At 45.0% G+C, this 14,237-nt stretch overlaps 1 protein-coding gene across 1 annotated transcript in view; it reads right to left on the reverse strand.

Annotated features, from left to right (window-relative positions):
- Positions 1-14,237, reverse strand: part of RAPGEF3 (Rap guanine nucleotide exchange factor 3) — a 142,235-nt gene that overhangs the window by 63,613 nt on the left and 64,385 nt on the right. Inside the window, exons 3-4 of the mRNA XM_040340772.1 lie at positions 10,118-10,224; positions 5,789-5,910 (exon numbers count right to left, since the gene is read on the reverse strand). Of these exons, the coding sequence (XP_040196706.1) occupies positions 5,789-5,910; positions 10,118-10,224 (229 nt within the window). The remainder of the gene's footprint in view (positions 1-5,788; positions 5,911-10,117; positions 10,225-14,237) is intronic.

Genomic DNA, 14,237 nt, shown 5'->3' on the forward strand with positions numbered 1-14,237 from the left:
ACCACTAAGGCATCCAGCCTATTGCCTAAAGACGGCCACAAGGTGGCTCTCAATTGCCAGGATGACGTCTTTAGACGTCCTCCGCTCCTCCGGCCACTGGGCGGCCGCTGCATCACTGACATGCCGATGCGCATGCCTGGCGGCCGCGATGTCCGCCAGGCACCCGCGATCGGCGGTTACACAGACAAGGACGTGGATCTGTGTGTGTAAACACACAGATCCACGTCCTGTCAGGGAGAGAGGAGACTGATGCTGTGTCCCTTGTACATAGGGACACAGATCGGTCACCTCCCCCAGTCAGTCACCTCCCCCCACAGTTAGAAACACTAACAGGGTACACATTTAACCCCTTCCTCGCCCCCTAGTGTTAACCACTTCCCTGCCAGTCACATTTATACAGTAATTAGTGCATATTTATAGCACCGATCGCTGTATAAATGTGAATGGTCCCAAAAATGTGTCAAAAGTGTCCGATGTGTCCGCCATAATGTCGCAGTCCCAATAAAAATTACAGATCGCCGCCATTACTAGTAAAAAAATAAATAAAATAATAATTTTGTCCCCTATTTTGTAGGCGCTATAACTTTTGCGCAAACCAGTCGCTTATTGCAATTTTTTTTAGAAGAATACGTATCGGCCTAAACTGAGAAAAAAATTCCTGCACCATTATTTGTGTGCTTTAATAGAACAGAAAGACTGTTTCAGGTCTATCTACAGTCCAAGCTCATGTTTTATTTCAGAGTGAAATAGAAAATGGGGAAATAGAAACTTTTGTTAATTAGGAGCAGTGTCTGCTCAATTTCTTCAGCTTAGAAGAGCATTAATTCTCCCCAATATGACTGAATTTCTACCTTGTGGGGTATAGAATTCCACAATTTAAAGCTGAAGTTTAGTATGCATTGCGTTCTGTGAATGATCAGAGAGGATACTGTCATTGAACTCCTCTTCCTCCAGTCATAGAACACAAAGCTTTGTGTGATAGTTATAAGGTGAGTTCTATGAATGGAGGAGTGGAGGAGAATGAATGAATGAATGGAGGAGAGGGCAGGAGGGAGAAGATAAGTATTCACTGTTGTGAGTAGGAGCAGCTTCCATTAACTCTCAGGCCCCATACACACGACCGAACATGTCTGCTGAAACTGGTCCGCGGACCAGTTTCAGCAGACATGTTTGGTCGTGTGTACGGCCGACCGGACAGGTTTCCAGCGGACATTTGTCCAGTCGACCGTTTTGCAGCGGACAAATGTTTCTTAGCATGCTAAGAAACATGTCCGCTGGAAGCCTGTCCGTCGGACATGTTCGGTCGTCTGTACAGACTCACCGTACATGTCCGATCGGCCGCCATCCCTCGCATGCGTCGAATCACTTTGACGCATGCGTGGAAGCATTGAACTTCCAGGGCCGCGCACGTCGCCGTGTCATCGTCGCGGCGACGGCGCGGCCTCGTCACCGCGTATCGTGTACGCGCGGATTTCTGTCTGTCATCAGACAGAAATCTCCGGGCGGACATGTCCGCTGAAAACGGTCCGGCGGACTGTTTTCAGCGAACAGTTCGTCCGTCTGTACGAGGCCTCACAGTACCGGAGGACAGTCTCTCTGGACAGTATCTGGTGTCTGTGAAGGAGACACTGCAGGAAAGTTTTTATCAGAAGCAGCAGCCTGCAGGTAATGGGATACACATGATTACCCCCAAAAAAATAAACTTTAGCTTTAAAGTTTACTGCAACCCTTCGAGCTTCTATTATTTTCTCCCCTTTGATTTGATAACACCTTAAAGCGGGGGTTCACCCTATCAACGCAAAAAAAAAATTTTTTTTTTTCTTTTACAATAAAATCAGGCATTGTAGCGCGAGCTACAGTATGCCTGTCCCGATTTTTTTACCCCCGTACTCACCTTGTACTCGTAGATCGAAGATACCGGGGAATGGGCGTGCCTATGGAGATGGAGGATGATTGACGGCCGGCTCTGGCGCGTCACGCTTCTCCGGAAATAGCCGAAATAGGCTTGGCTCTTCACGGCGCCTGCGCATAGCCTGTGCGCAGGCGCCGTGAAGAGCCGAGACCTACTCCGGCTGTCTTCGGGGAGAGTGACGTGCCAGGGCCGGCCGTCAATCATCCTCCCTCTCCATAGGCACGCCCATTCCCCGCGGGAGCCGAAATCTACAATGTACGATTACAAGGTGAGTCCGGGGTTAAAAAAATCGGGACAGGCATACTGTAGCTCGCGCTACAATGCCTGTCTCGATGGTAAAATCAAGTCAGTGAGGGTGAACTACCGCTTTAACAACAGGTGTATTTATATAAATGTGGCAGCATTGTGGTGGCCTTTAATGTGAACTGCCACATACATGTGCACAGCAGGCATCCTTTATTTTTTCATTTTTATGTATTTTATTTACAATTTAATTAGTTTTTTATTGTTTTTCACAATGCTTTTTGGGGGGTGAGGTGGTTGGTTGGGACTGTGGTCAGTGTCAGTAGGGCAGGGGGGGTGTCAGTATTTTTTTGTTTTACATAATTTTTTTTACCCAATTTGATTTTTTATTGCTTTTTTTACAACCTGTTTTTGTAATATGCAGGGCTGGACTGGGACAAACATTTGGCCCTGGACTTCATCCAGACTGGCCCACTTTGACAGGTCTCTCCCATGGCGGCCAGACAACTACCGCCCCCCCCCCCCCCCCCCCGGCCACCCAAGCCCCCTCTCCCCCTTCACTAGCCACTAGCCATCCTACTTTATTAGAGTAGAACGGCTGGTACTGGTACTCTTATAGGCAGTACCAGTGGGGAAGCTAGACATTATTTTACCCGGGGCAAAGAATCAGTTGGGTGCCCCCCCTTATGGGACAAGATTAGGCAGAAGTGAGAAAGTCCTATGCCATAGCTGTCTGTCCCCTCCCCCATGCTCCTCTGTAGTCCCCCTGCTTTTCTGTTCCCTCCCAGGTGAGCGCTGCGGGCAGGGAGAGGAGGTGAGTGCTGCAGAAAGGGAGAGATAGAGGAGCGGAGGGGGGCACCGGTCCGCTGTCACTGAAGCTGGCCCACTGAGCCATCGGCCCACCGGGAAACTCCCTGTAGTCCCAATGGCCAGTCCATCCCTGGTAATATGTATTGCAATTTTTTTTATCAGCCCTGTTTGGGGGAATTTGGTGCAATAACAGGGTCTAAACAGACCCTTGACATCTCCCCTTTGAGATAGAGAAAGGGACTGAGGACAAAGATGCCCCAGTTCCTTTCTCAGCAGCTTCAGCATTGAAGATGAATGGACAGGACACAGCGACTCCCGTTCATTCATAAACTAGCACACAGTTTACTCAGTTAATACAGGGCACAGGAGCGATTGGTAGTGATCGCTCTCTATGTCCAATTCAGAAAAGGAAGGGGTTGGTAAATGACAAATTTCCCCTCCCTCCACTCTCTATCCTGATATCCCTACAGCATCCGGCAGGGGAGGAGGGAGCCGGCTGCGGGGGACGAGGGCGGGGCGAAGGAGGATCACACAGCGGGCTGGAGGAGGAGGACAGGGGGCCAGAGAACACGGGGGCAGAGGAGGAGGACACGGCGGACATTGGTGGGATGATCGGTGCAGTACTACAGCGGGTGGATAGTTGCAAGCACCGATTTCCCTGTATAGCATTTCAGCTGACAGCTGTGGGAGGGAGAGGAGGAGAAGTGTCTGTCAGCTGAAAAGTCATACAAGGAGATCTGTGCTTGCAACTTTCCCCCGCCACACCGATCATCCATGTGTGCAGGATGGGTCACATTCCTCCCACCCTTTTGCTGGCTGGAAAAGGTTAAATATACCATTAAATGTCTTTTGTTATATCTGTTCTGTGGAAAAATACCTTTTGATCCTGCCACAAATCTTCTCAGTTGATAACTTCCTGTGCTCTCTGCCTGTGCTGCACTCCTATCAGTTACACTGGGGGAGATTTAATAAAACCGGGGCACCCAGAAACTGGTTCAGCTGTTCATGATAGCCAATCTTAATTCAGCTTGTTCATTTATGTTTTGACAATAATATCTGAAAGCTGATTGGCTTCTATGCAAAGCTGCACCAGATTTTTCACTCTCCCGTTTTAGTAAATCCCCCACCCCCTGTCCATTTATTGCTAATTCTGAGGGCTACAGAACCCATGCCCACTATTTTATGGAGAAGAGGGGAGGGGGAACTTTTTTTAGTCCTATACAAGGGTAGCAATGGTTCTTTTCAAAAGACACAATAAGAGCCGGTTCACACCGGGGCGTGTGACTCGTCAGGCGACTCAGCCCCCTGACAAGTCGCGTCCCATTCTATTCAATAGAACTGTTCTAATAGGAGTGACACAAGTCGCTCCGACTTAGAAAAAGGTTCTTGAACGACTTTGGGGGTGACTTGCATTGACTTCTATACAGAAGTCATTTTGCAAGTCGCCTCTGAAGTCGTCTACAGGACACCTTGCCGAGTCGCCCCCGAAGTCGTGCCGCCCCAGTGTGAACCGGCTCTAAGGTGAATGAGTGTTACCATGCAAGGACAGAAAGTGTTACTGGCAGGATGACCGGCTGAAAATAAAGGAAACATCCTGAAAAAATGAAAACCAATACAGCCACCTATTCTAAAGACTGCTAAGTTGCAATATATCAAATTTTTCTTGTGTTTAGATATGCTTTATTCTAATCTTACTGTAATGACTCCTATTCTAAACATATGCATCTGATATCCCCTTGTCCTTTGTAAAGTACTTGAAATAAAAAGTTAATTTACCAGATTTTTTATACAGACCTTGGATATATTTAACATATTTATTAGGTAGTCTGTGAGGACCTTTAACCTTCAGGTAAATCATTTATAGAAATCCTTATCTTTTATATTATCAAGAGGTCCAAGGAATAAGAGTTAAATCAACAAGTAAGGTAAATAATTCATCCTCTGGTTCACACTGCGGCGGCACGACTTCGGGGGCGACTCTGCAAGTCCTGAAGATGACTTTAGAGGCGATTAGCAAAATGACTTCTGTATAGAAGTCAATTCAAATCGCCCCGAGCCGCCCCCGAAGTCGTACAAGAACCTTTTTCTAAGTCGGAGCGACTTGCGTCGCTCCTATTAGAACGGTTCTGGTGAATAGAATGGGACGCGACTTGTCAGGGGGCTGAGCTGCCTGACGAGTCGCCCCAGTGTGAATCGGCTCTAAGGACCAGCAGACCTAAACACAAATAGGCAGGGATGGACTGGCCATTGGGACTACAGGGAGTTTTCCGGTGACAGCGGCCTGGGAGTTTCTCACTTCTGCCTAATCTTGTCCCATGAGGGGGGGGGGGGGCACCAAACTGATTCTTTGCCCTGGGAGAAATAATGTCTAGCTTCCCCACTGGTACTGCCTATAAGAGTACCAGTACCAGCCGTTTTCCTCTAATAAAGTAGAACGGATAGTGGCTAGTGAAGGGGGAGAGGGGGCTTAGGTGGCCGGGGGGGGTGCGGAAGTTGTCCGGCCGCTGTGGGAGAGACCTGTCAAAATGGGCCAGTCTGGAGGAAGTCCAGGGCCAAATTTTTGTCCCAGTCCAGCCCTGCAAATAGGTACATACATAAGAAAGACTTAATACTAGCTATGTTTGCAAATATATGTGCAGAGGCTTTAAGATGTAGATATCTGAAATAACTTTGTGATGGCTGCAGAAGATAAGTTATTTTTTTAATTATTCCTTTTAGGAACTGAACACAAGTTTTTCGTTCTGTGTGTTAAAAGTGCTTACCACTTCCAGTTAACATAACATGGATGCTTTTTAAAATTGTATTTAGCGTATTGCTGCTTACCATGTACAAGGGCCCCTTCGTCCAGCAGCACCTGCCATATGCCCACAGCCTGGGCACGTGACTGGAGGCCCGAGCTGATGGTAATGAGCCAGTCCACAAGGTCCTTTCCTGAGCAGCACTGCCTGTGAGATAAAAAAAAGTAACAAAAGTAAAAAAAACAACACAATAGATTTGTATAAACATATTCAAAAAATGTATAGACATTAACAGAACAAAATATAAATCTGTATAACAATATATATTGTACGAAGGACATGTAAATATTATAATATTACGTAGAACTAAAGGCAAAACTTTTTTTTGTTTTTGTTTTTCATTTTGGATAGAATAAGGGAGCGTTATAACTTCTGTCAGCTTTTTGGCCATTTGTGTCTGAAGCAGCCGAAACAAAATGTTGGAAATCCCTGATAGTCACGAGCAGAACTAGTGTCCTTGTTGGAAGATTTCCCATCTATTTTTGTTCTGGCGACAATTCAAAATTTGGGATTTTCTTTCACTTTCATTCTCTGGAATAGCAGTCACCTGGAAAAATAGAGAGGGGGATTCTTCCTAATGGGGACACAGACAGAAATAAAAACCTGACAGGTGTTCTAATCCCTCCCGACTCTATGACCCTATGCAAAAAAAAAAAAAGTTTACCTTCAGTTACACTTTAATTTAATAAAAAGAAAAAAAAAACAGTTTACCTTCAATGACTGTAGACCTGTAACCTTTAAATCCAAATACAAGTTTCTTAGCTGTTCCTGGCTTCAATACATTGAATAAAATATGGTACAGCAAAACGTAAGGGCTGTACCCCAAACAAGAGGTGCAAAGCCTTATACAAGAAAAGATCCATCCACTCCTGTATAACGCTTGCTGCTCCGGATTTTAATGGAGAGCTCAATTTTTGCTTTACCATATTTAATTTCCACTGTAATGAGGCCCTGCTTTGACCATCTGCTTTGTGAATATGAACAGCCTATATCTTGTGACACATGGTTTGTGCATAGATACTTTTCTCTTCTTGGTCAGTTCAATATTTTGTGAGACTGATTCAGAACAAGCCTGCAGATAAGGAAGTCCAAACTCCTTAGTGGTATACTTGTGAAAGATGAGCAAAAAAAAAAAAAATTAACCTACTAAATCAACAAATAGCATTTTCATAGGAGTCAGCAATGGCCTCCTTAGGCCTCGTACACACGGCCGAGTTTCTCGGCAAAAACCAGCAAGAAGCTTGCTGTGTTTTTTTTTTTTTTTGCCGAGGAAACCGGTCGTGTGTACACTTTTCGACGATGAAACCGACGAGGATCTCGTCGGGCCAAAAAGAGAACATGTTCTCTATTTCCTTGACGGCAATGGGAAAATTTGGCTCGCCGAGATCCTCGGCGGCTTCACTAGGAACTCGACGAGCAAAACTATGTGTTTTGCCCGTCGAGTTTCCCGGCCGTGTGTACGCGGCCTTATTCTTTCAGTACAGGTTCCTTTGAAGTTCCTTTGAAATTGCGCAGGTTCTTTTTATTGCCACTAGATGGCATCATCTGTAGCAGAAAAGTATTGTGCTGTGTTAGTTGTCAATCAAGATAGCAAATTGGGAGATTTTCTAAATACATTTAGACAGTGAGCGTTTTTATTGGGATCTACTCTTCTTATATCATTTTTTTTAAATCTGAATGTGTAGATGATTTCTTTGTATGTGCAGATCCCACCTGTGGCTCATACATATATAAAACACTATACTCCATATATTCCAATCAGTTTGCATTATTTTGTTATCAATAAACTGCAGGTGACTCAAAAAGCCACAACAGTTTGGATGACAAATGCCAGACCATCACATTTCTCATATACTGTATACTTGTTGTGTGCTTGCTGTTTTTGGCCTGTGATTTATAGAAGAACACACTATTGTAGCCTATACAAGTGGTGACAAGACACTCAATAGAGAGGGTGGAGTGACAGATATCCCACCGTTCCATTATATAACAGAAGGCATCTTTGGCATTGCTTTAGATGTGAATGCCCCATACTTATCCCAGAGGGCAGAAGCTTCAACTGTAACTGTCGTCATTTTAAAGGACAGCTCCAGGCTTGGGAAATTTGTCCGATTAAATGCCTCTGTATTTAAATACCTAAACATGTGATGATCCCAGCTTCCTGGATAATTACAGCCTTTTATTTATTCTTTACTGTTTTCGATTGTTCGCCATTCTTGATTGTTCAGATTGGATGTTTATTCAAAAGGTTAAGTTCAATTGCAAACACTATGGCCCAGATTCACCTAGGGCGGCGTAACTTTGTGCGGGTGTAGCGTATCTTCTTTACGCTACGCCGCCGCAACTTAGAGAGGCAAGTGCAGTATTCACAAAGCACTTGCGTCCTAAGTTACGGCGGCGTAGCGTAAATGGGCCGGCGTAAGCGCGCATAATTCAAAGTAGTCAGGTCGTGGGCGTGTTGTATTTAAATTCAGCGTGACCCCATGTAGATGCATGGCCGAACGAACGGTGCATGCACACGCATGCTCAGTATCACGTCAAATTTTCAAAGTAAATTACGCCCGCTCAATGCTTAGGTGACGTGAACGTAACCTACGCCCAGCCCCATTCACGGACGACTTACGCAAACGACGTAAAATATGACGCTCGTACGTTTCCGACGTCCATACCTAACATGACTTACCCCTGCTTTATGAGGGGTAACTTTACACCGGTCCGACGCCTTACGTAAACGACGTATCTTGATTCGCTGGGCGCACATACGTTTGTGAATCGACGTATCTAGCTAATTTGCATATTCTATGCGGAAATATACGGAAGCGCCCCTAGCGGCCAGCGTAAATATGCACCCTAAGATACGACGGTGTAGGAGACTTACGCCGCTCGTATCTAGGCAACTGTGAGGCGTATCTGATTCTATAAATCATGTGCGGAGATGCGACGCCTCAGAGTTACGACGGCGTATCTGGAGATACGCCGTCGTAACTCCTTTGTGAATCCGGGCCTATATTTCAGAGTATGTTGATAGAGGTCGTTTTTTTTCAGCCATAAGCTGGAAAAAATGTATATGTTTCCAATACAGCTGTCAAGGTACAGCAGGGCAATGAGTATTATAATTATAGGTTATCATTTCAAACCATGACTGACCGCTGGAAATCTGGGTGTGAAGGAATGGATATTTTGGAAATTACTTTTTACACATCTGACCTCTGCTCATTTTTGGTTGCCCATCCTCTAGACCAGGGTTCTTTCTAAGCAAAGAACCAGTCCTTCAGAATTTAGGGAGGCCAGAATTGTAGCCAGTGGGAGAGGAAGTATTCCTGTTATCAGTGGGAGTAAACATCATCACATTTGGTATTAAGGGGAGGAATAGTGCTCCATCGTTGGTATCATAGGCATACAGTAAATAGTGCCCTATTATTGGTGTCTTTGGGAGAAATGGTGCCCCATTGTTGGTGTCAGTTGGCAGAATAGTTTCTCGTATCAGTGCGAGGAATAGTGCCCCAAGGGCCGGATAAAGGCAAGCAAAGGGCTGCATCCAGCCCCCAGGCCACAGTTTGGAGACCACTGCTCTAGACACATAGAATAAGATGTGGATAAGCCCCCAACCCTCTTTGCTGGGGGGTTATATGGTGGTGTGCCTTTATGTTCCAATTGATGTGTCCATCTAATTGGATTATGGATGACCACTGAAGGCTTTCTAGAAACCTTTGCATATATATGTTACCTTACCCCCCACATGGGAAAGAGCCGAAACACACCGGTAGGATTCCAGTGAATCTATGGTTTTAATGCAATGAGAATTATGGGTTTCATCATGTTAATTGTCCACATGTACTCCTGAAGAAGATCTATTGAAATGCACCAAGTCTACATGTGGAGTGTATTGGATCTAAATAAATGCTTGAGCCCTATATTCAATATGTTATTGTTTGGTTTATGTTTTTGTTTTTATTGAATGTTATAATAAAATGTATGGGTTTTATACGCATAGCGTTTTCCTTGTATCTATATGTTCCCTAAAAGTCCTAAGCTACTACCACTGTTGTTTGTATACGCTAGATCATGGGTCTTCAAACTACGGCCCACCAGTTGTTCAGGAACTACAATTCCCATCATGTCTGTGAATGTCAGTGTGTTACATTGCCTCATGGGATGTGTAGTTCTACAACAGCTAGAGGGTCGTAGTTTGAGGATCCCTGTGCTAGATGTAAGGACGAGGACATATAGCAAACAGTATATTAGATAATCCACTTTAATCATTTCAAACCTTTGTCTGCAAGTATTAAATGAGCTAAGGTGAGTTTAAAGTGCACTTCTTCAATGTTCAGATCCAAAATAAGCAGAACTGTACCTGTGATTCCGAAAGTGGTGTTTTCTGTCACGCATCAGAGTCGGTGACATGTTAAGCAAGTACATTTGCAAAACTTTTGCTGCTCTCCAAATTTTCTGTGACACCACCTGGGGGAATAGAGATTTATATCTTGTAGACAAGTCTAAACAGTAACGTTATAATACTGTAAAACAAACTATGTATACAAAGTCATGTGCATAAAATTAGGACATTTATATTAGAAAATTATTTCCCCTAAAGTATCGCCAGTGCAGAACATGCTCTGACCCGTGTTAGGCCCCATACACACGAGAGGATTTATCCGCGGATACGGTCCAGCGGACCGTATCCGCGGATAAATCCTCTCGAGGATTTGCGCGGATTTCCATGCGATGGAGTGTACTCACCATCGAATCGAAATCCGCGCCGAAATCCTCTGGCGATGACGTGTCGCGCCGTCGCCGCGATTATGACGCGGCGACGTGGGCGACGCTGCCATAAAAGGAATTCCACGCATGCGTCGAATCATTACGACGCATGCGGGGGATCCCTTCGGACGGATGGATCCGGTGAGTCTGTACAGACCAGCGGATCCATCCGTTGGGATGGATTCCAGCGGATAGATTTGATAGCATGTCATCAAATATTTATCCGCTGGAAATCCATCCCAGGGGATAAATATCCGCGGAAACAGATCCGCTGGAGTGTACACACCATAGGATCTATCCGCTGAAACCCATTCGCTGGGATTTTTCAGCGGATGGATTCTATCGTGTGTATGGGGCCTTAGAGTTTTGAGTGAAAATACCTGAATTCAACGCATAATTAATAGATTCAAAGTTGTCAATAATTGATGTGGTGCGTTCATGTCTAATACGTAAAGACAGCCCATTTATTTAAAGGAGTTGTAAAGGAAAAAAAAATTTTGCCTAAAATTAGTGGGGCAGATCCACAAAGGAAGTACTTTCAAATTTCCCACGTCGTATCTTTGTTTTGAATCCTCAAAACAAGATACGACGGCATCTGGGTTAGGTCCGACAGGTGTACGTCTTCGCAATTCTTCGGCGTCCGCTGGGTGGCGTTCCCGTCGTCTTCCGCGCAGAGTATGCAAATTAGCTATTTCCGACAATCCACAAACGTACGAGCGGCTGTCGCATTCTTTTATGTTGTTTCCGTTCGCCTTTTTTCGGCGTATAGTTAAAGCTGCTATTTGGTGGCGTACGCAATGTTAAGTATGGTCGTCGTTCCCGCGTCGAATTTGAAAATATTTTAGTTTGTTTGCGTAAGTCGTCCGTGAATGGGGCTGGACGTAATTTACGTCCACGTCAAAACAATGACGTCGTTGCGACGTCATTTAGCGCAATGCACGGCGGGAAATTTAGGGACGGCTCATGTGCAGTTCGTTCGGCGCGGGGACGTGCTTCATTTAAATGAAACACGCCCCCTACTCGCCGATTTGAATTACGCGCCGTTACGCCGCGAGAGATACACTACGCCACCGTAACTTACGGCGCAAATTCTTTCTGGATTCAAAGCTTTGAAAAGTAAGTTACAGCGGCGTAGCGTATCTCACATACGCTGCGCCCATGCAATTGTATGTGAATCTGCCCCAATGTCTGCAAGGTAGACAGACAGAATAGTGTAATGATTCTGTTAAAAAACAAGTAAATACCTATTAAATTCCTTCATCTATATCACCTCCGGCGTTCTAGTTTCTGTTCTCTCATTCACTTCCTGGTTTGCATCGCTCGTTCATGTAAGAACTATATTTCCCAGTATGAATTGCGTCACGCCCAGTAATTCACACCTCCTCGAAGTCTCTAACATGTAGAGAGCGTCCTGCCGCACAGATGTAGTTCCCAGGAGGGGGCGAGCATGTTACTGACCACTGCAGTAAAGCCTCCCTTCATGGTGGTCGGTAAAATCAGGCAAGCAGGAAGTGAACAGAGAAGAAATAGAGCAACTTCTGAGCAAAAACGAACAATGAGGAAGTGAAAAGAGGAACGTCTGCAGGTAAAGGATGCTTATGGAAAAAAAGTGTTTCCTTTACAACCCCTTTAAGTTGGCTGGCTTATACAGACCAAAAAACTCCAAAAAGGCACATCCACTTTTTTCTGGAATGCATGGTAGTGTGTTATCCTGTAACTTGGCTGCATTGGAAAGGTGCAGTGGGCTGCCGTAATGAATAAATGGCACTGCAGCACACCCACACACATGACATTGGTTTGGTACATAACTGCAGTGCCATAGTGTGCACCCACCCCTTGTGTACTCCACTAAGTCTTGAACACACAAGAACCTGGAAGGAACACTTCAAATGCTTGGTGAAAACATTATTACTGAGCCAACTAACTCATGGCAGATGAAAAGCTTTTGTTCTACTTTTTACAGCCTGCAAATTCAGTCTGTAAGCATCATATGAATCAACTTCTATTGCTTTGAATGCGGCTCACCCAAAGACTGATGTCAGATGGGTGACTCTGCCAGTAGAAATCCTGTGGCTGACAATTTGTCAGAATCACCAGCAGCAGGATAGCTCAAGATGTGTTTATCCCTGTGGAATTTTTCCCACTAAAGCTGAGGCAGCAAGATCTACAGTGCCTTAAAAAAGTATTCATACCCCTTGATATTTTCCACATTTTGTGATGTTACAACCAAATACGTGAATGTAGTTTATTGGGATTTTATGTGATAGAACAACACAAAGTGGCCATAATTGTGAAGTGGAAGGAAAATTATAAATGGTTTACAATATTTTTTACAAATAAATATCTGAAAAATGTGGCGTGCATTTGTATTCAGCCCCTTTACTCTGATACCCGAAAACAAAAATCTAGAGGAACCAATTGCCTTTAGTAGTCACCTAGGGGGCAGATCCACAGAGCGAGTACGCCGGTGTATCTACTGATACGCCGGCGTACTTTCAAATTTCCGGCGTCGTATCGTTGTTTTGAATCCTCAAAACAAGATACGACGGCTTCTGGGTTAGGTCCGACAGGTGTACGTCTTCGTACGCCTTTGGATCTAAGATGCAATACTTCGGCACCCGTTGGGTGGCCTTCACGTCGTTTTCCGCGTCGGGTATGCAAATTAGCTATTTCCGACGATCCACGAACGTACGAGCGGCCGGCGCATTCCTTTACGTCGTCTCTAGTCGGCTTTTTCCGGCGTATAGTTAAAGCTGGTATTTCGTCGCGTATAGTTAGATTTGCCATGTTAAGTATGGCCGTCGTTCCCGCGTTTCATTTGAATTTTTTATTTTTTTGTGTAAGTCGTCCGTGAATCGGGATGGACGTAATTCACGTCTATGTTAAAAAAAATTACGTCCTTGCGACGTCATTTAGCGCAAAGCATGGTGGGAAATTTAGGGACGGCGCATGCGCAGTTCATTCGGCGCGGGGACGCGCTTCATTTAAATGAAACACGCCCCCTAATTGCCGATTTGAATTCCGCGCCTTTACGCCGCTTGAGATACACTACGCCGCCGTAACTTACGGCGCGAAATCTTCCTGTATTCGAAATAAAGCCAGGTAAGGTACAGCGATGAAGCGTATCTCATATACGATGCGCCGGGGTAGATCTTTGTGGATCTGCCCCTTAGTTAGTAAATATAGTCCACTTGTGTGCAATTTCATCTCAGTATAAATACAGCTGTTCTATGAAGCCCTCTGATGTTTGTTAGAGAACCTTAGTGAACAAATAGCATCATGTAGGCCAAGGACCATACCAGGCAGGTCGGGGATAAAGTTGTGAAGAAGTTTAATGCAGGGTTCGATTATAAAAAAATATCGCAAGCTTTGAACATTTCACGGAGCACTGTTCAATCCATCATTCCAAAATGGAAAGTGTATAGCACAACTGCAAACCTACCAAGACATGGCCGTCCACCTAAACTGACAGGCCAGGAGAGCATTAATCAGAAAAGCAGACAAGAGGCCTATGGTAACGCTAGAGGAGCTGCAAAGATCCACAGCTCAGGTGGGAGAATCTGTCCACAGGACAACTATTAGACGTGCACTCCACAAATCTGGCCTTTATGGAAGAGTGGCAAGAAGAAATTCATTGTTGAAAGAAAGCCATGATAAGTCCCGTTTGTGAGAAGCCACGTGAGGGACACAGCAAACATGTGGAAGAAGGTGCT

Source organism: Rana temporaria, chromosome 2 (genome assembly GCF_905171775.1).
Source record: "Rana temporaria chromosome 2, aRanTem1.1, whole genome shotgun sequence".
Classification (NCBI taxonomy): Eukaryota; Metazoa; Chordata; class Amphibia; order Anura; family Ranidae; genus Rana; species Rana temporaria.